This window comes from Bombus fervidus, chromosome 11 (assembly GCF_041682495.2).
Source record: "Bombus fervidus isolate BK054 chromosome 11, iyBomFerv1, whole genome shotgun sequence".
Classification (NCBI taxonomy): Eukaryota; Metazoa; Arthropoda; class Insecta; order Hymenoptera; family Apidae; genus Bombus; species Bombus fervidus.
In genome coordinates, this window is record NC_091527.1 from 12,283,699 (window position 1) to 12,309,827 (window position 26,129).

Consider the following 26,129-nt stretch of genomic DNA (forward strand, 5'->3'; position numbering starts at 1 on the left):
ACAATTGAAATAGTGACGTGAGTAATGTGACACGGTAGCGACTTCTTTTTCAAGATTTATATCGCCTTCGAACAGGTGAGATAATGCTAATGCAATAATGAAATTTCTTTATTTTTGATTTTTTGTTAATAAAAATTTCGTTAACACATTAGTGAGACCTTCCTGATCAAAATGAGATTAAACACGATATTGTTATAAATTTCTGTTATGTTGTGCTTATGAATCTTCTTAGTTACTATCTAGTACTTGTCGCTGCACAATATACAGTTACCTTCTATCATCTTATTAGGACATAGGGCTTATCTAAGTGTCATTAATTTTAATGTTAAGCATACAAACAGAAAACAATCGCTGGATACCTCGGAAGTACCTCGAAAGGAAAGGTGTTGATCCCTAAGTTGTATTAGTTCTTGCATATATGGCGTGCCACCTTCATTTGGTATTATTATTACTACAGTTCAGTATTATTACTCGACTGTGATCGAAAATTGACATTTTGTTAAGAACAGTTTATCTCTATTGAACTTTTAATTATTACACATTAATACTTATTATATAATTATTGCTGCATGTTAAAAAGTAAATAATATTATATTTTTAGTGATTTATAAGAAAGTTTGGCTTGCTTGCTCGTTGGTTTAAGTTGCTATATTCAAGTCACGTGTACTCGAACTTCACAAATTACGAAAATGGCGGAAGTAAAATCACGTCGCGTCGCACAAACAGAAGATTTATCAAACGTTGAGTTTGAAACAAGCGAGGATGTGGAGGTTATTCCAACGTTCGATAATATGGGGCTTAGAGATGAGTTATTACGTGGAATCTACGCTTACGGTACTATCAAAGTTTTATTTCTTTATCGTACTTAAACATAACCTTAGTTACTTTATACTATATGTTCATTATATATACATATATACTATATGTTACTGATTGTAAAACAATATTTTAATTATAGGTTTCGAAAAGCCATCCGCGATTCAACAGCGGTCTATTAAACCGATAATGAAAGGACGAGACGTGATTGCACAAGCCCAATCTGGTACAGGAAAAACAGCAACATTTTCAATTGCTATACTACAATCATTGGACACACAAGTTAGAGAAACACAAGTATTAGTGTTGTCACCTACAAGAGAATTAGCAACTCAGATACAGAAAGTTATTCTGGCTTTAGGGGATTTTATGAATGTTCAATGTCATGCTTGTATAGGTGGTACAAATCTTGGAGAAGATATCAGAAAATTAGATTATGGACAGCATGTTGTATCAGGCACACCCGGCAGAGTATTTGGTAATTTGATTATATGAAATAATTATGCAAGGTTTGTTATAATATATTAATACAAATTTGTTATCTTTCTTATAATATTTAGATATGATAAAAAGGAGAGTTCTTAGAACTAGAGCCATAAAAATGTTAGTTCTTGATGAATCTGATGAAATGTTAAATAAGGGTTTCAAGGAACAGATTTATGATGTATATAGATATTTGCCACCTGCAACTCAAGTTGTGTTGGTATCTGCAACATTGCCACATGAAATTCTTGAAATGACCAGTAAATTTATGACAGATCCTATTCGTATTCTTGTAAAACGGTAAGTTCAATCTCTCTGAATTGAAAGAAAGTGTTTGTTTTATTGAAACTAACTTATTATTATTATTATTATTATTATTATTGTTGTTGTTGTTGTTGTTGTTATTATTGTTATTATTATTATTATTATTTACAGTGATGAACTGACACTGGAGGGGATAAAACAGTTCTTTGTCGCTGTTGAAAGAGAAGAATGGAAATTTGACACACTATGTGATTTATATGATACACTGACAATAACACAAGCAGTAATCTTTTGTAATACTAAACGTAAAGTAGATTGGTTAACTGAAAAGATGAGGGAGGCTAATTTCACAGTTTGCTCCATGCATGGTGATATGCCACAGAAGGAAAGAGATAACATAATGAAAGAATTTCGATCTGGTCAAAGGTATATTATTTTACTATAAACAATAACGTTGTAAATTGAACTTATTATATTATCATTATTTTGTTATTTTCTAGTCGTGTTTTGATTACTACTGATGTTTGGGCACGAGGGATAGACGTCCAGCAGGTATCTCTTGTGATCAATTATGATTTGCCCAACAATCGTGAGTTGTATATTCATAGAATAGGAAGATCGGGACGTTTTGGAAGAAAAGGTGTTTCCATCAATTTCGTAAAAACCGACGACATAAGGATTCTTCGAGATATTGAACAATATTATTCAACACAAATTGATGAGATGCCTATGAATGTAGCAGACTTAATATAATTTTAATGTTCAGAAATTATTCTAAGAATTTAACAGGAAAGAATTATTTTTACTTACGAATATATCTGTAAATTATATTTCCAAAGCATTTGTTTGGAAACAGTCATTCGAAATAACACTACACGTCTGCAAAACTAAGATTTGTAAAGCTTAAAAGAAGTTTTAATTATCACACCTACGAATTTAATGTCTAACATACTGTGAAAAAATATATCTACAAATAATTTTATAGGACATAATAAATTTCTGATACAAATATATAATTATGTAAATGTTAGTTTGTTTGTACCTTTATTGTGATAGATAATATAAAATATAGAGAAGAAGTATATTTTGGTCTAATTACTCTTATTTTTCTCCTTTTTTCAATTTATAAATAAATTATGTATAACATATCAAGACAGTTTATTCCAAACAAGGAGAAATAATCAATAACTGGTTCTCTAGTTTAGATGGCAGCAGAGCAGTATTATGGTTGACTTGTAAGAATTAATTGAAATTTATTGTACAGTTTTGTTTCTTCTGTTGAGAGAAAAGAGTTGCTTATTATTAATCTATCCTTTAAATATCAACTCCATCCATATCAGCAATTTATTTTCTTAAAACTCACTCGATAATCATTCTCCTGGAGAAATGACATAAAACTATGTAGAAGAATAAATATATATTCAGTGTTAACATTCAGAAATGAGAATAGAAAATATAAGATATAATTTTACATAACTATTTGGAAATTGAAAAACATGGAAACTCAAGAAGATTGCACAATTAGGCGAGGACAACCTATTCGTCGCTACCAAAATGATTACAAACCTGATGGACATACTTCAAATTGTAAGTAATAACATTTTCGTAGAAACATTTGATTCTATGTAATAGTATTTTCCTATTATTATCTTGTTTCGTTTAGCAATGATGGTGAATCAATCCCAATATTTAAATGTTGGAAGGTCTACTGTAAGAATAGCTGTATATTTAATGACTGGAATTTTTCTATCAATGGATGTCGAACATAGTTCCACTGCACATCAAATTCTTGCAATGATCCAATCTGAAGGAGAACTAGGATTAACAAGAACTCCTTTATTCACTAGCCAAACAGTCTTTGCTTTGTGGCTTTGCTCTTCAAGACTAGAAGTCCAATTGCATCCAAATCATAAGCCTTTAGAGTTGGCTGCAAAATGGAATCGCTTAGTAAAAAAATATAGTTCTCTGAGGGAAGAAACAGACGAAGAACCTTTGCTGTGTTTAAGACGAAATGTATTCCTTTCTCGGTTGGACGAGGAGCAAATAAAGGAAGCTAAAGTATTAGAGCTATTATATGCAGAAGCCAGAAACAACGTATTGCAAGGTAATCAATTATTTAATTATTTCATATTTCTATAGAAGCTTGTACTGTGTCTAACGTTTATGTTTATATTTATGTTTCAGGACGTTATCCATGCGAGGGACAGGCGCGATATGCAAGTTTGGGAGCTTTGCAAGCACGAATTGAACTTGGCCCATATAATCCTCAAAGTCATACATTGGCATTTTTCAGAAGGCATCGTGGTCGATTCTTGCCTCATCATTACACTTCTCCTAGTCTGTTATTAGGTCTCGGTGTGGGATTAGGATTAGTAGGAGGAAAAGGGGCACCGGAGGCTCGGCTACTTGAACAGTACAAACGAATACCAAATCACACAGGAACTAATACGAATTCGAGGAAACTTGTCAGAAAGTACTTAGAGTTTTGTTGGAGCTTGCCATGTTATGGCGCAGCTTTTTTTCAAGGGCAAATCGAACGTCCTGTGAGAGGGCTTGCATCATGGATTACAAATCGTGATATGCATGTACTCATTGCTATTAATTCATCGGGTGTATACATCGTGGATGACATTCAATGCGTAAGGAATCAAGCATCATAGAATAATTAATTATCGTTCGAGTAACATGTTAAAAATAGCTTTTCTACAGAGTTTATTATTGGGTCTAAGGTATTCAGAGTTGAGCTGGGAAATGGCGAAACCTTCTGATGAAAGTAATCTGGATTGTCTGCCATGTTTATTTCTACAGTTTCCTGTACGGGAGAATGGGACACGGGTTTATAAAATTCTACAAGTATTCTCGAGACAAGTACGAGTTGCCTTTAATGAAGCTAAATTTAATTGTTTAAACTAGTTGAATTAATTTTATTATTAGGCAATAATGATGGACACATTAATTTCTGGCTTTGCCGAGGAACATCGTCGTCATGGAACTAACGGTGATATTGGGAATACCGATCGTTTAACGGACCATGCAGTAGGTTCCAATATCGGAAGCTTTACCAATAAACTTAGTAAATTTACATTGGCAACCTTCGACGACGAAGGTAGGTAATAACAATATTTTCGTTAAAAATATAAGGATATTTTTATGATATATAATTATTTTAGGCCGATGTATTGGACAAATGGGTTCTTGGTCATTTCAATGAAGATACGGTTTCACATGGGATAATTCTAGTTATCATCTCTAAGTACCGTAAGATGCGGATTTTGTTCTAAATGATGCAGCAACATTTTGTATCTTATAGGAACTAAATCTCTATGGCGATCTAATCTGGTCTCTAACGTTTGTAAGTAAAAGTTTAATTCATTAATTTTTTCTAATATTTCTTCTTCTTCTTCACGGGTTAAATCTCCTTCCTGTAAAAAGAAAAAAAACCTGCTTTTCTATATTGAATTTTATATCAAATAAACGTATTAAACAACATAGCTTCATGACTATTTATTGACCTGTGTTATTAATGCTTGCGTTTTCATTAATTCCTGCGAGCATTCGTCAAACTCACGTAAGATCTTATTCGCTCTGCGCATAAGTAACTGTTTGTAATCATTAAGACATGTATATTGTATGAACTGTGCGTCAATCTTTGATAGTTCCGATGGATTTCCTAAACGAGCTAAATACGGTTTCAAGTAATTTACATCCTCCGTGATATCTTTCTCACTCTTGGTTTTCTATATTTAATAGATTAATTATCAACGTGCATTAATTATCTAGTTAATAAAAATCTATTGTTATTATTTTTACCACTAATGTTTCTATCAAAAATTTTGATTCTCTCAGTTTATCATATACAGATATTAATAGCGTTGGCATCAAGTATTCCTTGTCCCTTGTTTCGAGAAAAGCACATAATTCCTTTTCCGCCGCTCTAACTTGAGATATAGATACGTCCTCTTCGTACAATTGTGTCTCTAACTCGTATAATAAATTTAGGGATTTTTCAGATTCATCTAGAGGCTGCAAATAAGATAATAAAATTGTCTTTTAGAATTGTCTTTTAGTATTATCCTTTGGAAAATCTTTAAACAAAGTTGATAAACGCTCACAGTATATGCATGCATCATTGATGGATCGAGAATCAATCGTTCTCCCCTTTCTGCTAATGGTGGCTTTATATATGTTCGTATAGCTCTGGTAAATTGCCCTGAATGATAATGATACGTAAGACGTATTTCATTCTCACTAATGGCGAATTCACGAATCGCTATGTTTCTACTCGCTTTTATTCGTTCGTCTCTATTAAATTTCTCGACAATATTCTGTAAATTCAATCAGGTAATTTAAATTACCTAAACTACTATTTAAAACTGTTTTTGCGCAATGTGTTTTAAAAATGATATAGATCAGCAATTTCTACCTTACCAATATATGTCGGTAATGAATATCTTGCGGAGCAGAGACCTTCCTATCTTGTGAGAATTGCACGTGCCTGTTTTCGAGTCGAACGAAACTCTGGTTTTAATATTATGTAGTGCTTTTAATAATTTACATTTTAATTATGTAATCACAAGTTACTGCTTACCGGTAATACAGAAAGTCATCGCGACCGACAAACTGTTGCGTTAGGTAGCTTGGGTTCATTTCGAATTTAGATAGACCATCGAAACGTGCAACGTGATAAAAATCTAAAATTCGCTCGCTATCTATCTCATTGGAAGCATTAACAAAATATCGATGTTCTGTAATTATATTTTCCATAAAAAGATTTAAATATGTATAGCGAATAATGTGAGAAGTAATGATGCTAATAAACAACCTTTACATTGATCTGCTCGGCCTCTTCTATAATAATCTATAACCGTATCGTCATTTATATTTCTTCGTGATTCCACGAGATTGTCAGATCTATTTGCATAATTTTCATATATTTCTATGGGAGTCGTGAAATCGTAATCATTATATATCGTAATTCTTTGTACTACGCCATCCAATTGAAGATACGGAGCAAAGAGTTCAACTTTTGTTTTCTTATAAAGTATCGTTTTTGTACCATTTGGGAACCGTTTTTCAAATTCTGCAAAAGAAAAACTGACGATGCATTAACATATCCGATGATTTACGTTTATATCCTTAACTTAATATCTTTTAATATACCTGCTTCGCTAATTTTTATTGGATCTACATATGAGAATGGCATATCCAAGTGTTTCTCTGGTTGCACATCAGACTCCTCATCGATCTCGTCTTCTACTCCATGCATTGTCCACGGTTCTCCGGGAAGCAAATGTTCCCACAGTTCCACTTTCATTAAATCCCACACTATGTTTACGCACGATTTTACGGATGACTGCATATTTACCCAATAATTCTTATCGTTCCATATGCTTTCTACGCCCAAGTACAACTGAGCTGTGTCATCGTCGGTGGCTTCGAAGGATACCCCCGTGGTAGACTCGATAAAAAGTGGGTAAGGAATCTCCTGGTCCCTTACTCCGCCTAACTCTGGCAATATCGCTACCCAAGCATGTATTCTATGTCCCCGATGTTCATCTGGTGGAAGCTGCTCTAATTCCTAAATCCGAACATAATTCGCTTCAGACAAGAACCATAAAGAAAGTTGTAAGAATTCTCCTCTAAAGAAAATGAAATCAATTTTAATTACTTCGATCAATTTTTGTTGTTCTTTTTCGTCGAAGATTAATTTTTCTTCTAACTTCCTCGCCTTTTCTTCTCCTAATTCTGATAAAAATTGACTTTTATAGTCTATAGGTAGCTTAAGTTCATACTTGGTAATCTTAGGTTCTTGCTCTTCCGGTTTTCGTTCAGTATGCTTTTTCGGTTGCGGTATATAGGGGCACGACCTTCTTGTCAAATCGCATAGCGTTTGTTCTCTGGATGCGTAACCGCTCACTACGAACGCATTATATCCTTGACCTAGTAGCAAGCTAGTAAGAAACGTCGCGCATTCGAAGCAATTGCCCTTCCGAAGCTTCTGCACCCACGTTGGTGAACGCAGCTGTTTCGGCTGTAAACAGAAATAATATTATAAATGCGATATCATAAGCGGGAAAATTTGTAATTCAATAAGCAGGGACACTTGTTGCTTATATCAACGTTCTCGTAATGAGGTAACATAGCGACTCGTGTATCGACACACAATAAGACAACATGTCAAAGAAATCTACTGTATCGACTGTCGCTAGATCGCGTAACCGCTTGCCGTAGGTTTCGTGTGAAAACGCAGAAGTAATAATAATAACAATACTAAAGAGTAAATACATCCTACACATAGCCACTAATCGTCCACACGAGAAGTGTACACATTCAAATACGACGTCGAGCACGTGGCAACTCGTGCGTATTCTCGGTCCCTGACCTACGCGACTGTATTATGATCTACGCGTAAAATGTATACTGTACCGTATAACGGAAGTGACCGTGTATCACGGAGGGAGTGGGCGGGTGAGACCGGAGGGCAGAATGGTGGGAGGGGGTGAGGAAGAGTGAGAGAGGAAAAGAGGGAGAGTAATTAAAAGAAAAGGCTCATCAAGTTATGGCATAAAAAACCTTTTTTTTTGCAAAATACGATTAGATCGATTCGCGAACATGGTGCTCGTTACAATTCGCCGTATACGATAAATTAAAAAATTGTCAAGACATCACGATCGCTGAAAGTACCGTGATTTGTACGAAATTCGTAAGGGAGGTTCAACTGTACTTCGAAATTGAAGTCGAAGGGTCGCCTCGCCCTCTCGTGTCTTGGAACGGGAGAGAAGGCAGTCTTTTTTTTGTAAGCGCGTGGCCTGGGCTAGAGTAGGGCAGAGATGGTCAGTGGGTGGTGCGGCTATCCCTCGATCCCTTCACCCACTTCCGCCCCCTCTGTCCACCCAACCTAACCTCACCCTGTCCACCCTGCCTCTCCACCGCCATCCCTCGAACGCCCTCGGTCCCGCTTCCTCGCCCATTGGCGTTGCCCACCCCCTCCGTCCCTCGCCAGCCCCCGCGCGTCACCGTCATTCCGCGCGACCCCTTCGACCGGCACCCACGTGGGACGCAAGACGAGGGTGTGAGGTAGCAGACAACGCGGAGATACCGCCGCCGCGGCAGCTGCGCTCAGTGTTTCTCAACCATCAACTTACGTTGCCCGCGATTATTTACAGCCTGGACGAATCGGTTCGTCTCTCGCTCGAATATCGCTCGGATATACGACGCGAGTCACAAATTATACGCAAACATACACGCGCGCACATATATACATATCTATATATATATATATATGTATACTCTCGGTACAATTTCACGCGTCCATGTGAAGGAAATTACGAATACATACGATTTTCGGACGACTACTTTTATCGATACAAGTTTTCCATCCGATATCGCGTGATCGGTTTGTAGATGTTTCAAAGCGGATCGTGCATCAGCTTAAAATTATTTCACGGATTACGTTCGTGATTATACTATTAGAATTCGGAGCAAAAATAAAAAAATTAGGACAGCAAAGAACGAATTTATTTTTTCGGTCTTTTTATAGTATATATATATATATATATATATATGTTTATATGTGTATAAGAAGATTGTTTTTAATTGTAGAAGGTTAGATAACTCTATCGGAAGGTTTACTCGTGTATATAGGGATAAGGATCACCGGCGTTTTAAAAACTTCACATGTAACACGCTTTTCCCAGAGTAAAGTTGATTTGCTGGAAAGAAGGCTCGAAGATTTTTCCCAGCTACGGAACAGTTTAAAGCGGATAGAACGACGTCGACCGTAATCTTTTTATCAATGTCGCGATTTAGTGGAACTCTAACGATCGGTATAAAAGTATATCGAAAATATGGAATCCGATTTCAAGGTTCCGGTGACCCGTGACAGATACTAACGACCAATAGCTCGATCGGGAAATCGAAATAACCGTATGTCGCGAATTCGCAATAACTTTCTAGCCGATTTCCGAAAAATATCATGTTAATTAGCTTTCAAACATCGATTGGCCAGAACTTGAAAATAAACGACACATTCGCATTCTTATTTTCCAATGGAGCGACTTTTCATCAGGCTCCCTACATTTCGTTTTCACAGTATTGTATTGTTCTAGTTCTCTGCTATGTAGAAATACTACCGAACGATAGAAAATTGAAGATATTTGGGCTGAACTAATACGTAAATGCTATAATAAATAAAACGACGTGTCAAAGTTTCTGGCAGCCGCTATATAACGTGATAACCTTGGTACCATTAGCTATGGAACAAAAAGAGAAAGAAGAAAGTAGGTTTATTCGCGATGAAAAAACGTTAGGCTGGGAGATTGCGACGATCTAAAAGGAGAAAAATCCCTTAATTCCGGGACGGGCACGGTATCGATAATTCTCGTTCGGATCTACGTTCACGGAAGTGGACGAGAGAGGACGTGATTTACGCCGAGACGATGCTCGTGGGTATCAGTCGCAGGGTACATGATCAAAGCGCGACGGTCGAAAGCGTGGATCGAAGCGCTGATTGGTCGGCTTGGAGCGGGGTGCCGCGAGATAGCGCTTTTCGGGACGCCTCGATGTCGTGCTCGGTGCTGGCCGCCGTATCGAGGACGTTATCCGTGGACGCGACCAGAGAGTGCTATGTGTACGGCTGTGTATGTGTGCTATGTGTACTATGTGTACGGATGAACACACGCGTGGATATACCTAGGCACGAATGTGTTGGCGCGCGCGTTGGGAGATGGAACGACCGAGGGCGAAGGAAAGGAGGGACGAAGAGCGACAGAGAGGTAGATACAGAGGACTACAAAGACAGGATAGGGATGGACAAGCCGAGAAAGAGAGGAATAGAGAGAGGGAACGAGGCCTAAATCAGGGGCGATCGCACCGAGCGACGTCGCTATCTCTCTGAATATGCGAACCACTATTTGGCGTCCGCGGCGCGGCGCGTACCTACCTAGTACCCGGTATTACTAGATACTAGATAGTACCTAGTCCCTGCCTGCCTATATACCTTGGCTGGATGTTTCACCAGGTTCCTCTGTGTGAGCTGCGTCTCTACGCGACGAGGCGGAGGGCGTCCTATACCAACACACCTACGCTCTGGGTTTACACCTACGCGGGTTTACATGCCCTGCAAATCGTACCGAGATACCGAATCGCGGGAATCCTGATGCTTGCCCGTGCACTACGCGGCCCTTTCGAAAGTTATAAAATCGAACTCACCAGAGCTCGCGACGTGCGAGCGATCGCCTCGTTGTCCGAAGGCAAAAGCTCCGCGGCTACCGGCATCCGCTACGACCTTTATGTCAGGGACTTTTATCGCACCGATCGAATACGATTTTATCGATTTTGTCTCGAAGGAAATCGAAGTCGCGATCGATATAGAAAATTGGCCGATACTAAATATGCCGCGCCAGCTAGCGTCGACTCCAGACATCAATGTTTTTTCATACGCGTGATTATCACCAGACGTTTTTAATAAATATAAGCTATAATCCGACGCCGGCCAACACCGACCAAGTTTCGCTTCGATCACGCATAGATACGATTATTGTTAGTTACGCGTAAATTACCCGATTATGTACTGAGAAAATATGACTTTAAACTTTAACCTCAGTTTGCCCGCCAAGATGTTTCTCGTTCGCGCTATCACGGAATCGAATCGATCTCGTAGTTGTCGCAAAACGCAGGTTCTCGATGATTTCTTGATAAACGTTCTTAAAACTGTTTTTCACGGTTGTCACTGACCGCCTATATCGAATTACGTAATCTCGTTCGGCCAAACATCGTCGTTGGTCGCGCGCCTCATAACCTAAAACGATGTTTCCGTTTCTCCGATTTCAACGCGTGCCCGATGTTCCACTTTAAAGATTAGCCGATCGAAAAGAGTAGATGTTATTAAAATTCCGTTGGTTCTTGGCGCGAATCACGACTAACGATAAGAAACAGCTGTTTCGAATACTTTCGACTCGTAAGACACGGAAGAGCAAGTTGGTAACTTCGTTGGCCAACTGAACGGATTATACCGTTGATTGTGTGGAACGGGGAGTGAAACTACCCCGGCACGAGCCTAGTTTTAAACTTCATGGCATCGTCTGTTCGTTTTCGTAGCGTTGAATGAACTTAAAGAGAGAGGGGCTCTGGCTTCGTATTCTCCGAACTTGTTTTACGAACGATACACATAATCGTTACGTACGTAACCGTCGAACGAATTTATCAACAATCTGAAATAATCGTAATAAAAAGATGACGAACTTTTCTCTTTCGGTTAAATCTAAATAGATGGATATGCGGACACGCGCGACACTCTAATGGTAGAAAAAGTCGCGATCATCAGTGTTTATGAGTTTAAAATAGTTGAACCGAATGTTTGGAGAGCAGCGGGGGAGAAGACCTGTTCGAGTCGCCCCCGTCGATGGCTGATCGTTACAAATACCGGTGATACATAAGCGGGCGGCAAGCAGAGCCTCACCGTTCTCTACTCTAACGAGCCGTACACGTGTTTCTGACGTCGCGTCGGCGCTATAAAGTAAGTACATATACGGACACGCGTGTCCCGTCGTGCGTGTGTGTATACGATGTGCATAAACACGCACGTACACGCATTTACCAAAAGGAGAGAGAGGAAGAGGCATCCATATACGTGCAAACCCGGCACGCTGGAAGCCCTAGAGCCGGTTTTCAATGAGCGAGTGGCGGACGAAGAGGGAGAAACGGCGGCGACAGTCGGAACCGGCGCGGCGTAGCGAGGCGCGTCGTAACGCAGAAAGAGGAAGATAGGTACGATGAAAAAGGGGCGAGACGGAGAAGCGAACGAGTAGAGAGTAGAGAGTAGAGAGTAAAGTAGAGAGTAGAGAGTAGAGAGTAGAGAGTAGAGCGTAGAGAGTAGAGAGTTGAGAGTTGAGAGTAGAGAGTAGGGAGAGGAGAAGGAGGAAGAGCAAGAGCCAGGAAGAGAGAGAGAGGAGGACGAGGAAGGGAGCCAAGAATGGACGAGAACGGGAGGAATATAAACCCTTATCGAAATCGTGATTCACCCCACATTCTCCGGAGACCCCCTAACCTATTAACATCCATATCACAATAACAGATACACGTGTATACCGAGCCGTATTCCCACACGGTCATTCGTCCTTGCACACCTTCGTAATTGCTCGGCCATTTCTGCGTCACCGATCGAAAAACTTGCTTGCCATTTAACGCTATTATCGGCTACGCCGCGTCCGTTAAAATTATGCCAATTCTTCCGAAACGCGAGACGTTCGAGCAGGCTTTAAATAAATCGACGTGCAATTTACGGATTCTTTTCCTTCCTTTCTTATCTCGAGTTCTCCTCTCTTTTTAGCCGTTTCTATGAAACAAAGCGTACGAACGAGCGAACGGTAATTAATTAAGGCGTTAAATTGCTAATTCGATCGTGAAAAGGACGAATCGACGATTGCCGGCCGAGCGTTATTGTTCCAAGATTTCCCTTTTACGTACCAGCGCGGCAACATTATTTCAAGATTCTTTCTCTAATCCGCACAGCCTAGCCGACTCGATGGTTACTTTGGTTCTCGCTGTTCGTTTATGGAGCAAGTTTCCCCGTTAAAAGGAACTTTAAGCACTTTTGAGAGACTGACGTTGAATGAGGAGGTGGGGGACCACCGTTAAGGATCGTCAGATTGGACCTTATGAAGTACCGTGAATATAATACTTATGAATGAAATCAACGTTGCCCTCTCACAAAATTGAAAAGAATGTATTCAAAGGCTACGAAGGAGTCGGCAGAAGGAGAGAAAGAGAAAGAACAGAGACGTCACCGCGCAACATTTCAACGAGGTTAGTTTAGCCTAAACGGGTGTCGACGGGTGTCGTTAATAAAAACTGTCACGGCAGAACATCGTAATAAAACTAACGCGTTCTCGTGCGTTAATTAGTTTGCCTAATGACAAGGGTGGAAATTCTTGTCGTAGCTGCGACCACTCTTTCTTTCTAGAAACGTTGTCGCGTGTATACTATGCATATACAGGTAGCATATACGTATCGTAGAGCGCGTGTTTCGTGGAAAATTACGCAGGTATCTGGAACCGCGATCGCCATTAAGGATCTAGCGCGAAACGATGCCATCGCGGGACCGAATCTCGCGATGGGGATCGTCATCGTGAGGTAGAACGGTCGTCGGATTCGCACGCGGAAAGAGAGGGAGGAACGGAGGCCGGTTTTCGAGCGGACACCCAGTGCATCGAGATAGATAGGTAGATAGACGTCCGGATAGATGCATGCCACGGCAGCCAGAGCAAGGGATGCCGAGGGGTAGCGCAAAGCGGACAGGAGTAAAGGGGGATGGCGGTAGGTGGTCGCGGTGAGACGCGAGACGAAGCAGGGACGAGGAGGAAGAGCAAGAGAGGATGAGGTGGATGAGGAGGTGGAGCAGAAAGGGGTCGATGGTGGGTGGGTTAGCGGAGGAGAGTGGGTGGTGGTTCTCTCGCTGATTACGTCGCAGGATGGTCAGGAGAGAGAAACGCCGGAGAGGATGCTGCTACGCCGTGCGCGGAGCAGGCCGGTTCGCTGGATAGAGGCGAATATATCCGCAATGTCCTACCACCAAACCCTATACCCGACTACCTATCTTCGTTCTCTCCTATTTCTCTCTCCCTTTCTCTCTCTCGCTCTTCGCTTATCAGGGTGTTTGCTCTCTGTTTCACCCTCGTCACACGGTATATATCCATCCTTGTTCTCCCTACGTTCGTCTCTCTCCGTTACCGTTCTATCTCTTTCCCTCTGATGGCAGCAGCCTCCCGGGTGGCAGGGCCCTAAGCTAAACTAAGCTACGCCAGGATAGGATAGCGTCAGAAGGATAGGATGGGATAGGATAGGATAGGATAGGATGGTTGGATGAAGCTCACCTACCCTCGTACACACAACGACTAGGATGACGTCGACGACGACGACGACGACGACGACCACGACGACGACGACGACCACGACGACGACGACGACGACGACCACGACGACGACGACGGCCACGACGGCCACGACGACGGTAACGGCAACGGTAGCGGCGGCAGCGACGGCAACGACGACGACGACGACGACGACTACGATCCCTCGTGCAGAAGCAACCCACCCTCTTCGTGTTTTCTCCGTCTCCGTTCTCTCTATATCCGTTTGACTATCTTCGTCCTCGTTACACCGTCTTTCTCGCCAACCCCGATCTCTCGCACCAACGTTCCTCGCGTCCCGTTCTTTCGTCCCTCGGTCGTCTCGCTCTCTACCAGCCAGTAACACCCACGGACCCCGGGGGGTTAGTTAGGGGTGGTATATTGACGGCCGGCGTCGCGAGGACGCCTATACTTAGTGTGCCGGCGAACCGACGCGTTTCCAGCTAGGCGTCCCCCCCCGTCCCACCCTACCTTCTCTCTCTTCGCTCTCCACCCGCGTCCGCCACCATCGGCCACCCTTCACGACCACCGCCACCCCCATCTCATCCCCTTTCTACACCCTCTACCGGCGACCCATTCTACACCCTCTGCTGCCACCTTCCTCGTAGCCCTTCCCTCCTCCTAACCGCTTGGCTCTCCCTCGGTCCATCCTTCGTCCACCACCCCTCGAACCATCGGCGAGCAACCCCCTATCTCAACCTTCTTCCACCTCGACCCTACTCACCGTAGGGTCTTCGTGTCTAGGTGCAAAGAAGTAGCTGGAGAAACTTATCTTCGACCTCGTACGCCTCGATCAACCGAAACAAGAGCTATCGGCAACCTGTTTCCAAATTACTTGCTCGCGAATCGAACACGAGCGAGCCAAACTCGAACTCGAGTGTCCAGCTTGAGCGGAATCGATGCCTTCAGGCACTGTGACAGCTTCGTGGCGTACCTGATGCGAGAAAACGGGGGGGGGTGACGACGACGACGACGACGACGACGGAGGAAAACGAAGGAAACCACGGCTAAGGGGGGAAAAAGGAAGAGGAAGAGGAAGAGAGACAGGGAGAAGAAGGGAGACAGCTCTCGATTAGGGAGCGACCGAACGAAATTATGTATACGTCGAAGATGATGGCGACGATGCACGCGATGGGTTCCCCAGGCGCGCAAGGTCCGTCCGTCGAAGGGGAATGTGGCTAGGAAACGTTTCTTTGTCGGTAGTTCCTTCAGCGGGCGGATCGGTTTCTCGAGGGTCCTTAAAAGCACCGAGAACCCCGTCGGAAACTCGCGTCCTCGATCGTCGTTAATTATCATTATTTGCCGTGGCCACGATACAATTTACTTTATTGGTCGCCGAGACGGCCACGCTAACTTCCGAGGCCGCGCAATTACCGCCGCTGATACGCCGCGTGTACTTACACCTGTACACCCTGTGCTCGCATAATTCTCGCATAAATACCGCGACGGACTTATCCCGGAGATGGCGGTCGTTTAAGGAAAGATTTCGTTCGAGCTGGTAATAGGTTAGCACCCGGTGTACACCTATCCGTTGCTTTTTTTCGGTTTCGTCATTACCCACGGAGATATGTATACGCGTAAGTACACATATGTGTACGTACGTACACACCGCGGGAGAAACAAAGAGGTTTATTGTGAAATCAGTGGCGTGGAATGCCTCCCTCGGTGCACTTACCTGAAATTGATGGCGCCTGTTCGATTTGGTACATAGAAAGGCAGTTAACGGAGGCAGGGGGCGAGGGGTGCAAGAGTGACTGAGAAGAGCAACGAAGGAAGCGAGTGTTCGCAGGATCGACGAGTAATCGAATTAAGGGTGCTCGAGGTGACTAACTCTCGAGGACGTCGGTAAGGAACGGTCGCCCGTTGAAAACGATCCTTGTGTATTATACCTACATATGCTGCCTTGCATAGAAAACTTTGCAACAGAGAAAACAGGCCGAATAACGTCTTGATGTACGTGTTATCGAATCTACGATACACACGCGTCTATACATATAGCTACGATGATAATCTTTGATTTCCTTTTAATTCGATTGATCATCGTCCGACGATGAGAAAATTTGTTTGTATCGAATCGTTGATCGACGCGCTATTCCGTCGATCGCTTCTTTTAAATGTATTCAAGAAGCAAACAGCGCGATACGAAACGAAATAACGAAGCGACTCTGTACGACTTTGTCGAGTAGACAAATTAGAAACTTGGAAAGGAGTTGAGAATTGCCGTCGAAACGGTTTACGTTTACGGGGATGGCTAGTGGTGGGTGGCCGAGCCGCGAGGTTTATGAGAGTAACGTCACCGATGTCTCGTTAAACGCGTAGCTGTAGTGCGGTGACGTCACGCTGTAACGCCCTCTCGACGATGACGATACGTAAGCGGTGTATGGTGTACGGCGTACGGTGCACGGTGTATCGGCGAGAACAGGCGCCGGTAAACGCGAACTTTATGCCGCCAATTTCAGCGTTCGATGCGTGTCTCGCGAGCGTTCTATCGATCACGCCGAGTCTCTTCCTTCGGTTATCGATCGTGGCACCACAAATTTCTCATCGTTTACGAAACCGCGAAAATCCGAACGCGACAGCTGCGCTTGTTAATATTTCCCTTGTTTTTCGTCGCATGTTTTATCGATCGATATAACACAACATATAAGCGTATAATATAATATAAAGCGAGATTTGATTACCCATTGATTGCCTATGACTACAAACGCATTAATAGTTTTTCCTATTATTTCGGGACGATCGATACGTACACGGACGGATTAATAATTACTTTATTATCGCTCGAACGCTTTATCCTTGGCACATGCGCGCGTGTCGTCCATCTTCCGCGAGATAGACGTATGTGATCGCAGGATAGAGTGCTTCCCGAACTCTATTGTCTTCGGGCTCTTCCGTCTCGAATCGTGAAACGATTTTTCTATCGGCAGCCGAGCAAAACAAATTATCGCAATTAGAACGCGAGAGCGAGACACGATCGAGCGTAGATGACGAGATATCGTTACGAAGAAAGAGAATATTTGGTAACGGCGAAATGGCGAAACAACGACCTTGCGATACCTTGTTTGCTACGATTCGTGGCTTATTAACGCGTTCCTTCTATCAAGGAATATCGGAAGAACGTTAGAAGTACTCGACACTTTTACGATCGTTTGGCTAATGACACGCGCCGCTACTACCACGTTCAAAATACTATTAAACAGACGGAAACACCCTGGATATTCTAGGATTTCACCGCGTTTAATCCGCGGTCGCCGATACTCCGCCGCGGCGAGCGCACACACGTGTGAAATTCAATGCGCGCAAAGGCGTTAATGCAATTACGCAATAACGGGACAAGATTATCGTATCGTCGTGTCGGAGCGAACGTCGATCCAATCGCGTAACAAGGTTATGTTCTCGTTAAGCGTCTCTGCGGCGCAACTTTCGCGAAACTCGAGAGATCCAGCGACTCGGTTCCCTTTTCCCCCTTATCGTACCGTCGCACGGTTGTCGTTATGTACGCGTGTGTACGCCAAGTCGAGCGAAGCAAGAGAAATCGACGTTACCGTCGAACGCGAGTCGTTAAGCTCGAAGAACGCAGTGTTGGCTGCGTGCGCGATAATTGCTAGTCGATATTTGTCATCGAGGCACGAGGTTAAGGACGTCACGCTGTCCTACGGTATCGAAACAGCGTGTGGCGCGGACAGAGGAAGAGAGAAAAGAAGTTGTTGTTTCTGTTGGTATCAGCCAACGTACACCGTGAAAAAGTAGCGAGGTTGAAATGACTATTAAAATGCCGGGATCGATGTACGAGTTACGAAGAAACCAAACGCGATCGACTTGGTCGAGGTCAATCGTTCGCTCGGTCCGATCGTCAACTATAGCCTGATGTTTACATCAAGAACTTTTGAAAAAGAGACGAGTCGATCGTTTTGGTTACTTCGGGCGGATCGTATATCTCGGTCGAGTCGAACGATCGTTGCAAAGAACGCGTGTCACTGCGTTCGATTTAAAGCGGACACTGGAACGGACGGTCGATCACTTTTCCTGCATTCGCAATTACTTATCGCCGCGTCGGTAAATAACGGCTTCGTAGATACGCGATGCGATTACTCTTCTCCGACGCCGCTTTTTTCCACGTTTTTACTATTTATATATCCCTCTTCCTCTTCCGTTACAGATAGAATTGCCAACTTTTAAAATTCCGTCGACGAATCTCGCATTATTGAATCGGTAACGACGTTTCGTCTAAATAGACGAACGACGGAAGAAAGTTGATGACTTTTATCGTATCGATGGATTCGACGCTACGGTTGAAAATTATCGAACGTAGGGAGAAGGCGGGATAAAGCGCACATGTTGGATCTCACGTTTGCGGATCGCTCCTCGGAATAATGTTTTTTTCCCATCGTATTTACCCGGATAACCGAGCAATCCCAGTTCGCCGTCGTCCGCCAACTTTGCGCCGCGTCGTGAACAGACGTCGAGTTTGCGGCGGCTCGAATTATCGGTCGGCGACAGTGCTGGCGAGTTTGTCGAAAAGCAGGGCCGTACGAAGCGTTCGCAGCCGCGTTTAACCGCGCGTAAAAGGAACCAGCATTTTCGCGCGTTCGCACCTAGCGCGAGCGAACGAACGGAAAAACCATACGAACTTATTCGAGCGTGTTACGTTCGAATTTTCGTTTCATTCGCGCGTCCCGTAATCTTCTCTCGGATAACAATGGCTGGCCGTAGCGAGGTGCGAGTTCGCCGTAAATTTATAAATATCTCTCGCGGAAAATAAACCACGGACATTGATTTATCGCTAAGACTATAGAAATTATTTATGGAATAAATTTTACTTTACGATCCCGAAGGAGAGTCGCGCGAATGCGTTGAACCTATAGTTTCAGCGATACCGCCTCGCTAGACACGACGTGACCGTTCAATGCGATTTATTTTTAACCGCCACAATTATCCAAATAAATATAAAACGTGGTTCAACAGCGACGGATATGCCGATGGGATCCTATGAAAACGATGGCGAGGAAAATTTCAGCGACCGTGTCGGTGTCTAAAGTGGGGTGAAGGGGGGAGAGAGAGAGAGAGAGGGAAAGGATCGTTTGTACCTGGAAACTTTGCGAAAACTCTGCTTCACTCGTTCAAGGTTGCCATAATCCCCGTTTAACGTTCATTTTTTTATCGTCGCACTACTACCTTCTTCTTTCTCTAGTCCGTGACCTGGTTCGTTCCCCGACGTAAATCCGTCACAGAGCCGTGTGATGTTCGTCCACTTGGTTTGGGGACACCTTTCTTTCCTCTCTCGCTCCCTCGTCGCTCACGCCATCACTCGTCGTCGTGGTCGTGGTCGTCGTCGTGGTCGTCCTCGTCGTCGTCATCGTCGTCGTCGTCGTCGTCGTTGTCATTCTCTTTCCCTTAGCCCCCCCCCCTCGACCGCCCACTCTTTTCCCGGTGTCCCTCTCGCGAGAGTGCGTTCGATCGACCTGAATTTTTTTCCCCGCTCGAATCGGGAGCCCTGAGAGCAATTTCTCGACTCGTCGCGGGGTGGTCGTCGCCGAGGAAAACCCCGAGGAAAATCGTCCGATCGATCTGCCTTCGGTCTTCAGGTCCGAAACGAACCAGCGAGAGAGAGAGACACGGATATATCGCGGAATCGGGCGAGAGAGAGGCAAAGGTGCCAACAGAGAGAATACGTGAGATGGAGAGAGAAGGGGAGAGGGAGAGAGAGAGAGAGAAGGAGAGAGTGATCACTGGTACTTGGCAGGGGTCGGTGGGAGGGGTTTGAGGAAGCGTGGCCGAGGGTCGAGGGGAGGAGGTGGGCCGAGAGAGTCGAACACAAGTATGTGCAACGCGAGCTGCGCGTATATACCGGTGTTCGTAGCCGTGTGGTTGTGCGCGGGTGGGCGACCGTGGCCTTAAGGCGCGTTCACAGCGCTTCGTTTACGAAATACCGCGACGTTTCGGAAATTGCGTCCCGGCAACCGGCGTACCCGCGGCAATAAATATCGAACATTTGGAAAGTACGAGTGGAAAGTAAATCGAATAAGAATACCGACTTTTTCGCGCTGCACGGAAATTAGATTATCAGAGAAGAAATTCTGCCTATGGATTACGTAGGTGGAACAAACGTTCTCTTCCTTAACTATCTCCCGGTTATTGCGAATTACAGATGGATAAACACACGGAATGTTCGCGATTGTATGGAAATCGTTTTAGTTCGAAAATAGACGCAAAGAATATTTTAGCGACTTTTTAAGTTAAACGAGTTAATCGTACAATCAAGTGGATCATATTTGTTTCGTTTGATCGAAAATTACAGGTTTTCTGAAAATGTATCGGAAAACGCGAGCAGTTTCGGTGTGGAGACACCCTTAAGCCGATAGGGTGAACGTGGACAGGATGAAGTACACGTACCACCACACCGAAATCTTACGAGCCTGCCTCTGCTAACTACCTCCTATCTGCCCTGCCCGAGGCCCTGAAAACGTTCTACGTTACGCCTCGCGGGGACCCATTTCGCGCGAACCTCGTGCACAGGGGCGTACGTTGATTTCTCGGTGCCTGGCGTTTTCAACAAATATTTTCCATTTCTTCGTTCATTCGCAACGTCCATATCGATAACCTTCTTCCACGATATTCCATCGATCTAATAAAATTTAATCTCATAAAGCAGAAGAAGAGAAAGAATAGAAAGAAAAAGCTCGTATACAAATCGGAATATATCCTGAGATATCGATTAAAAGATCGATCAAGCTCGTTTTAAATAATTCGGCTCGTTTTCGATCTTTGATCGTCGAATTCGTGCTAATCGGTCGTCCGATACGTTAGATCCGCTTTCGTTATCGAGCGAAAGAAGAAAATGGGAAAATCTGTTTTGAACGGCGAAGGCGACGTGAAAAGGAGCGCGGCCATCTTCTAACTTACCTATTATCCGGCTGCTTTCGAAAACGGTGCGTTTCGAGTTGCCGCAATGCAGCAGTAGGAGAGAAAAGAACACGAGAGAGCTGGCCGGCTGCCTCTCTCGCAATGTCGAAAGAATTTCCTGCGCGCGGCCAAAGCCTCCGTTTTGGGAGGCACCAGGGCCGAACAGATCCTTCGCGCGACCCCGATCGTCGCGGTTCTCTCCGTTTCACGCGGAACGGATGTTCCCGACGGACCGAGTGCACCGACGTGTCCCTCTCCCTCTTCCCTTCTCCCTTCGTCGTCCGTTTCACCGTCCCATTTTCTGCACCTCGTCCCTCGTTTTGAATCTCCGGTCGCTGCTAACGGACCTATGGCCGAGAAAACAGCCGCGGCAATCGAAACGAGAAACTCGCGCCTCGAAAACAAGCCGTGTTATTCACCGCGATGACGGATCATCGTCGATTTTAAAAAAGGGACACCTCCGTTCGGCCATTGCTTCGTGAAAAAAGTTTATCGGATTTATTTTCACGTTTTTACGTTCGAACGAGGAAAAATTAACGTTTTAGGAAAAACCATAGCATTGGTTAGCGATTGTTCGCAACGTAGAGATACGAAAGTTACTTGGATGGACAAAGAATCTATGGACTAGAGGGAATTGTGGAAATAAGACGAAAAGGAGGTGAGAGGGAATTGGCGAAATAGAAATTAATCCAAGATAAGGGAGCGATTCGATGAAAAAAATTGCGTCCATTCTGCGGATTATTAGAACAGGCAGGCATTAAGACGAAACAGGTGTTCCCATAGATGGCACTAAACTCGTTTAAACTGAACGCTACTGTTCGCCAACGACCGTGTAGATATCGTGAATGAGTTGTTTAAAGCGGTTAATCGAGTAACAAGCTACGTAGTTACGTGAGAGCGATGTAAACGCAAACAGAAGGGCAACTGGAAGAAAGCGAGCGCAAAGGGAAAAATAAGATTGAGATATCGCGCCGATGCGAACGCGTGACTCAGCTCGGTTATTGTTAAGCATAACGTGGCTTATTAGATCGCACGTGGAACGTGGCTGCTTTCCTTGCCTCCTGCGATTGTGTGAGTGGGCTCGTCCGCCAACGGTATGGACCGAGTATGATCGAAAGCACACACGCCGGGCAACGTGCCATATCAGCAACTGTGTCAGAGGTGTCGTGCCCGTGACGTTTCGCGGGGATTTATATCGATAGCGATTTCCATTCTCCGCTAATCGCGGCCATCTTACTTTTTCCATTCCACTTTCCTTCTGCTTCTTATCAATTAAAAAGAACCAATTTCCACGAAATACGTAGTGTACGATAGCGTTAATACTCGGCTGAAAATGTCGCGACACGCGACCTATTTTGGCTTCGTTGGAATTAATTTTCCAATGGGAAAATTGAAAAATGTAATCGCTATGATCTCGAACGATCTTTCGTACGGACCGATATGGACGCGTCGAAGCGTTAAGAGGGGAAAAAGAAGGAAAATTCGAACGGAATTAAAATAAAATGGCGCGAAGACGACGGACGAGATGAGATTTTTTTTATTTTCAAATTTTACTCGACGATTCGAGAAGAAGAAGAAGATGGCGGAGAAGAAGCGAACGACTGGTACGCGTTTGGGGATTGCGATTCGAGGTAAACGCCGGGGGCGACGTGATTTCTCGTTGAACTCGGCCGCAGTCTTTCCTTTATCCGATCCGTGCGCGCGGCCGAAAAGCGTGCGAACGATTTCTGAAACCTTTTAGCTCTGGAGCGCCAACGACGCCCAAAGAGACTGCGGCAGAGCTCGAGAAAAGAGTGGAAGGGACGGACACAGAGGAAAACCTGCATCTCGGGCCTTTGCTTCTTTGCCGTCTCTATAAAGCACGCTTTTTAACCACGGCGATCGCGAACGCGGCAACCTACGAGACGATTTTGCTCCACGATCGTCCTCGATCGAACCGAAACCGAATCTCCAAAGATTGCTCGTCGGCTGATACACGCGTCGCCCTTATAGTCGAGCGTTTCATCCTAACGAACGATCGGATCGAACGAATCTTTAACGCTACAACTAACGATAGTTAACACGAAACCAGGGAAATGGCTGGTCTTGACAAAATACGTAATAATCTTTATATTTATCGATGTGGTAGATTTTTAGTATTATTGATCCATCTAGGATCCCTAAACGAGGATCGACACATTTATAAAATAGTAGATCCAGTCGTTTTGGCGGGCGTGGTATTTTCTAGCGTTGGCATCTAGCGATCTAGCGATCGATCCGCAATTTTCCTGATAACCGATATCGTCGTATCGAACGATACGCGGTAAAAATTTTAGAAACGCGTGGCAAGTTGTGCGAAACGAGGAAACTGGTTAATTGGCGTTCGATAAACGGATCGCAGGGCCCCTTTACATTTCGACCGGTATCGGTACAAGTAGCCTTGATACAAAATTCTTTTCACTTTGAACACATAAAAAACAAAATAAAATTCTTTATTTACGCGAAAGTCATTGCATCATTGCGGAAAAAACACAACACGAAGTAGGAATTTTAAAATGAAATCGTACAACCAGTCGATTTCAAAGGCGTGGTGGTTCCAGTGTTAAGGTTTCGTCAACCTTCGTTTCACCAACACTGAAATATACGTTTTCACGCAAGCGACACGATAAAACGTACAACTATCGTCGTTTTTATACAAAGAGAAGAATTTCACCTATAAAACGCGCGCACCTTGTGGAAGAAGGAAAAACGCGTTAGTCTTTTCGTTGTAAGATAATTAACCAAAGGACTAAGGCGATTCTTACTCGTTCGATGGAGTATTTAACCCGAAATTTTGCCGATATTGAGAAAACAAGTAGAAAGAATCGATAGGGACGTGGTCTACAACTCCGAAGAAGAAAGCACCCTGAGGGGCCAATTAATCTAGAACCTAACCTCCTTGGTGGAAAAAATGGAGCGCTATATACAGCTTAGCTTTGAACGAGAAACGCGAAAGAAACGCCGGCGTCCGCGTCCTTTCTGAAACGAACGCGCAGCAAACCGTCAAGCTAGACACCGTAATTCCGCGTCAGCGAAGGAAAATCCCAGCTGCTTCCGGTGCGGCGCGATCGCCTCGATTCCCGGTTCGCTCCTCGCGAACGGACCAATTATTCCAACCAGGGATTAGCGTAATAGCGACAGGGGTGTCCAGATTGGACTAGAAATCGGAGGCATTTGAAAACGTGCAAAACGTTCAGCCATTACGTAATCGACGAACGTTTAGAAAATCTGTTAGTCCGAAGAAAAAATTACGAATACGCACGTTTGAATGCGAACGTTGGGAAACATTGAAATTTTTACATCGCAACGATGGACGGTCCGTGTCCGAACGGAAGTCTCGAAGGTTCCGCGATGGAAATCGAATTTCGACGCTGCGGGTGGATGGAATTTCTTGGAGCAAGGGTAGAGGAGAGAAGGATGGAGGGACAGAGAGGGTAAAGGCGTTCGTTCGACGATTACAATAAACGCCGCGTCCATCACGGTCCGCCGGCGAAAATCAATGAACGTCCTGGCCGCGAAACAATGGAAACCGAATTTCAGAGGCTGAGAACAGCGAGGTCGCGGATCCGCGTCCTCCGTTGTAACCACGGCACAGTTGTGTTCTCTCTTCTTTTCTTCTCTCTCTCTCTCTCTCTCTCTCTCTCGCTCTCTCTCGCTCTCTCGGGTTTTTCGAAGGCTTGGGACGCAGCTTTCCGCGAAACGTCGAACCGAAGCCGCCGCACCGTTGCGAGCGGCCAAGGTATTGATGAAAGGTGAGGCGATCGATCCGATACGCTACGGGGTGTCCCGGTTTGATTTACGGCCGAGTTCCGGCCGAGTATTGCGTTAATTTGCCAGTTGATCGTGGAGCAGAGTGGCCCGAGTGGGGGGACGCTTTACAAATTCCATTCGCGATCCGTTCTCGTTTGTCAATTACGCTCGCTAGTTTTCGGCTCGACCGGCTACAGTTTCTTAAGCAATTCGTGACAACTACGCCAACGATAAGTATAAGCAATTAATCGTAATTAAGGCTATGCAGCGCCACGGTTTAAACGCGGATAGTTTAATCGAATAGGGATCAAGAGCGAAACTCGGTGTGAAACTACACAGCTCGATGCTAAAAATGTTAAAATCATGGAAATTCGCATAGATTTCGGACTCTTGTCTCTGCTACGTACGTACATCGTTGCTATTGCAAGCGACAAACACACGATTTTTCATCGTGTGCTTTCTCTCCTTACTGGTACGTTCGTTCTATCGTTAAATTTCCTCCGCATCTTAAACACTAAACTACGAGCCTTAATTCGACTTTAAGCGCAAACCGTCTCACGAGAAACGCTTTTCGACCAACAAAGAATTTTGCTACCGGCCACCTTGTCGAGATACGTCGAAGAAGAAACGAAAGAAAGAAACGAAACTAATCGACGTTTCTCGTAGGCTGGTCCTTTCGTATCTGTCCAACGTATCCACGACGTCTCTCTACTTACGTTCGCTCGAACGAACCAACCAGTGCATTAAACTCGGACACCCGGTACAATTTCCATCGCGTTTAATTGTTCCCTCTTCGACCCGCTTATCCGCAACGCCACGCCGTGGGCGAGCGAAAAACGCGCGACCGATTCTCGGAAGGAGGTTCTCTGGAGCGAGGGAACGACGCGACGCGACGATGGAAGAAACAACGGGGGAGAGAAAGGTGGCCGGCGGGGGGTGACGGCGGGAAGAGGGGCAGGAAGGAAGCCAGAAAATGTGGGGGCGTAG

The 26,129-nt window shown here is 44.2% G+C and overlaps 3 protein-coding genes across 7 annotated transcripts in view; 2 read left to right on the plus strand and 1 right to left on the minus strand.

Moving 5' to 3' along the window:
• Nucleotides 1-4: 4 nt before the first annotated feature.
• Nucleotides 5-2,645, plus strand: LOC139992198 (eukaryotic initiation factor 4A-III). 3 transcript variants are annotated; one of them, XM_072012839.1, is made up of 6 exons: nucleotides 5-75; nucleotides 602-834; nucleotides 959-1,294; nucleotides 1,377-1,599; nucleotides 1,735-1,989; nucleotides 2,064-2,645. In XM_072012839.1, exons 2-6 carry the CDS (start codon nucleotides 690-692, stop codon nucleotides 2,314-2,316), a joined length of 1,212 nt encoding a protein of 403 aa, XP_071868940.1. In that variant the 5' UTR covers nucleotides 5-75; nucleotides 602-689; the 3' UTR covers nucleotides 2,317-2,645. The 3 variants fall into 3 exon arrangements, with proteins under 3 accessions (XP_071868940.1, XP_071868941.1, XP_071868939.1); XM_072012840.1 differs by having other exon boundaries at nucleotides 644-834; XM_072012838.1 differs by lacking the exon at nucleotides 5-75 and adding an exon at nucleotides 396-439.
• Nucleotides 2,646-3,042: 397 nt separating this feature from the next.
• Bili (FERM domain-containing protein 8 Bili) lies at nucleotides 3,043-5,054 on the plus strand. 3 transcript variants are annotated; one of them, XM_072012831.1, is made up of 7 exons: nucleotides 3,043-3,150; nucleotides 3,227-3,667; nucleotides 3,748-4,202; nucleotides 4,273-4,431; nucleotides 4,498-4,669; nucleotides 4,734-4,774; nucleotides 4,872-5,054. In XM_072012831.1, the coding sequence occupies exons 1-6, from the start codon at nucleotides 3,060-3,062 to the stop codon at nucleotides 4,772-4,774; spliced, it is 1,359 nt and encodes a 452-aa protein (XP_071868932.1). In that variant the 5' UTR covers nucleotides 3,043-3,059; the 3' UTR covers nucleotides 4,872-5,054. The 3 variants fall into 3 exon arrangements, with proteins under 3 accessions (XP_071868932.1, XP_071868931.1, XP_071868933.1); XM_072012830.1 differs by having other exon boundaries at nucleotides 4,734-5,054; XM_072012832.1 differs by lacking the exons at nucleotides 4,734-4,774; nucleotides 4,872-5,054 and having other exon boundaries at nucleotides 4,477-4,584.
• The window catches only part of LOC139992186 (dynein regulatory complex subunit 7), an 85,821-nt gene continuing 63,737 nt past the window's right edge, over nucleotides 4,046-26,129 (minus strand). Inside the window, exons 2-10 of the mRNA XM_072012815.1 lie at nucleotides 7,232-7,594; nucleotides 6,724-7,141; nucleotides 6,386-6,643; nucleotides 6,152-6,308; nucleotides 5,992-6,058; nucleotides 5,676-5,888; nucleotides 5,374-5,586; nucleotides 5,076-5,300; nucleotides 4,046-4,985 (exon numbers count right to left, since the gene is read on the minus strand). Coding sequence (XP_071868916.1) covers nucleotides 4,800-4,985; nucleotides 5,076-5,300; nucleotides 5,374-5,586; nucleotides 5,676-5,888; nucleotides 5,992-6,058; nucleotides 6,152-6,308; nucleotides 6,386-6,643; nucleotides 6,724-7,141; nucleotides 7,232-7,594 — 2,100 coding nt within the window. The 3' untranslated portion in view covers nucleotides 4,046-4,799. The remainder of the gene's footprint in view (nucleotides 4,986-5,075; nucleotides 5,301-5,373; nucleotides 5,587-5,675; nucleotides 5,889-5,991; nucleotides 6,059-6,151; nucleotides 6,309-6,385; nucleotides 6,644-6,723; nucleotides 7,142-7,231; nucleotides 7,595-26,129) is intronic.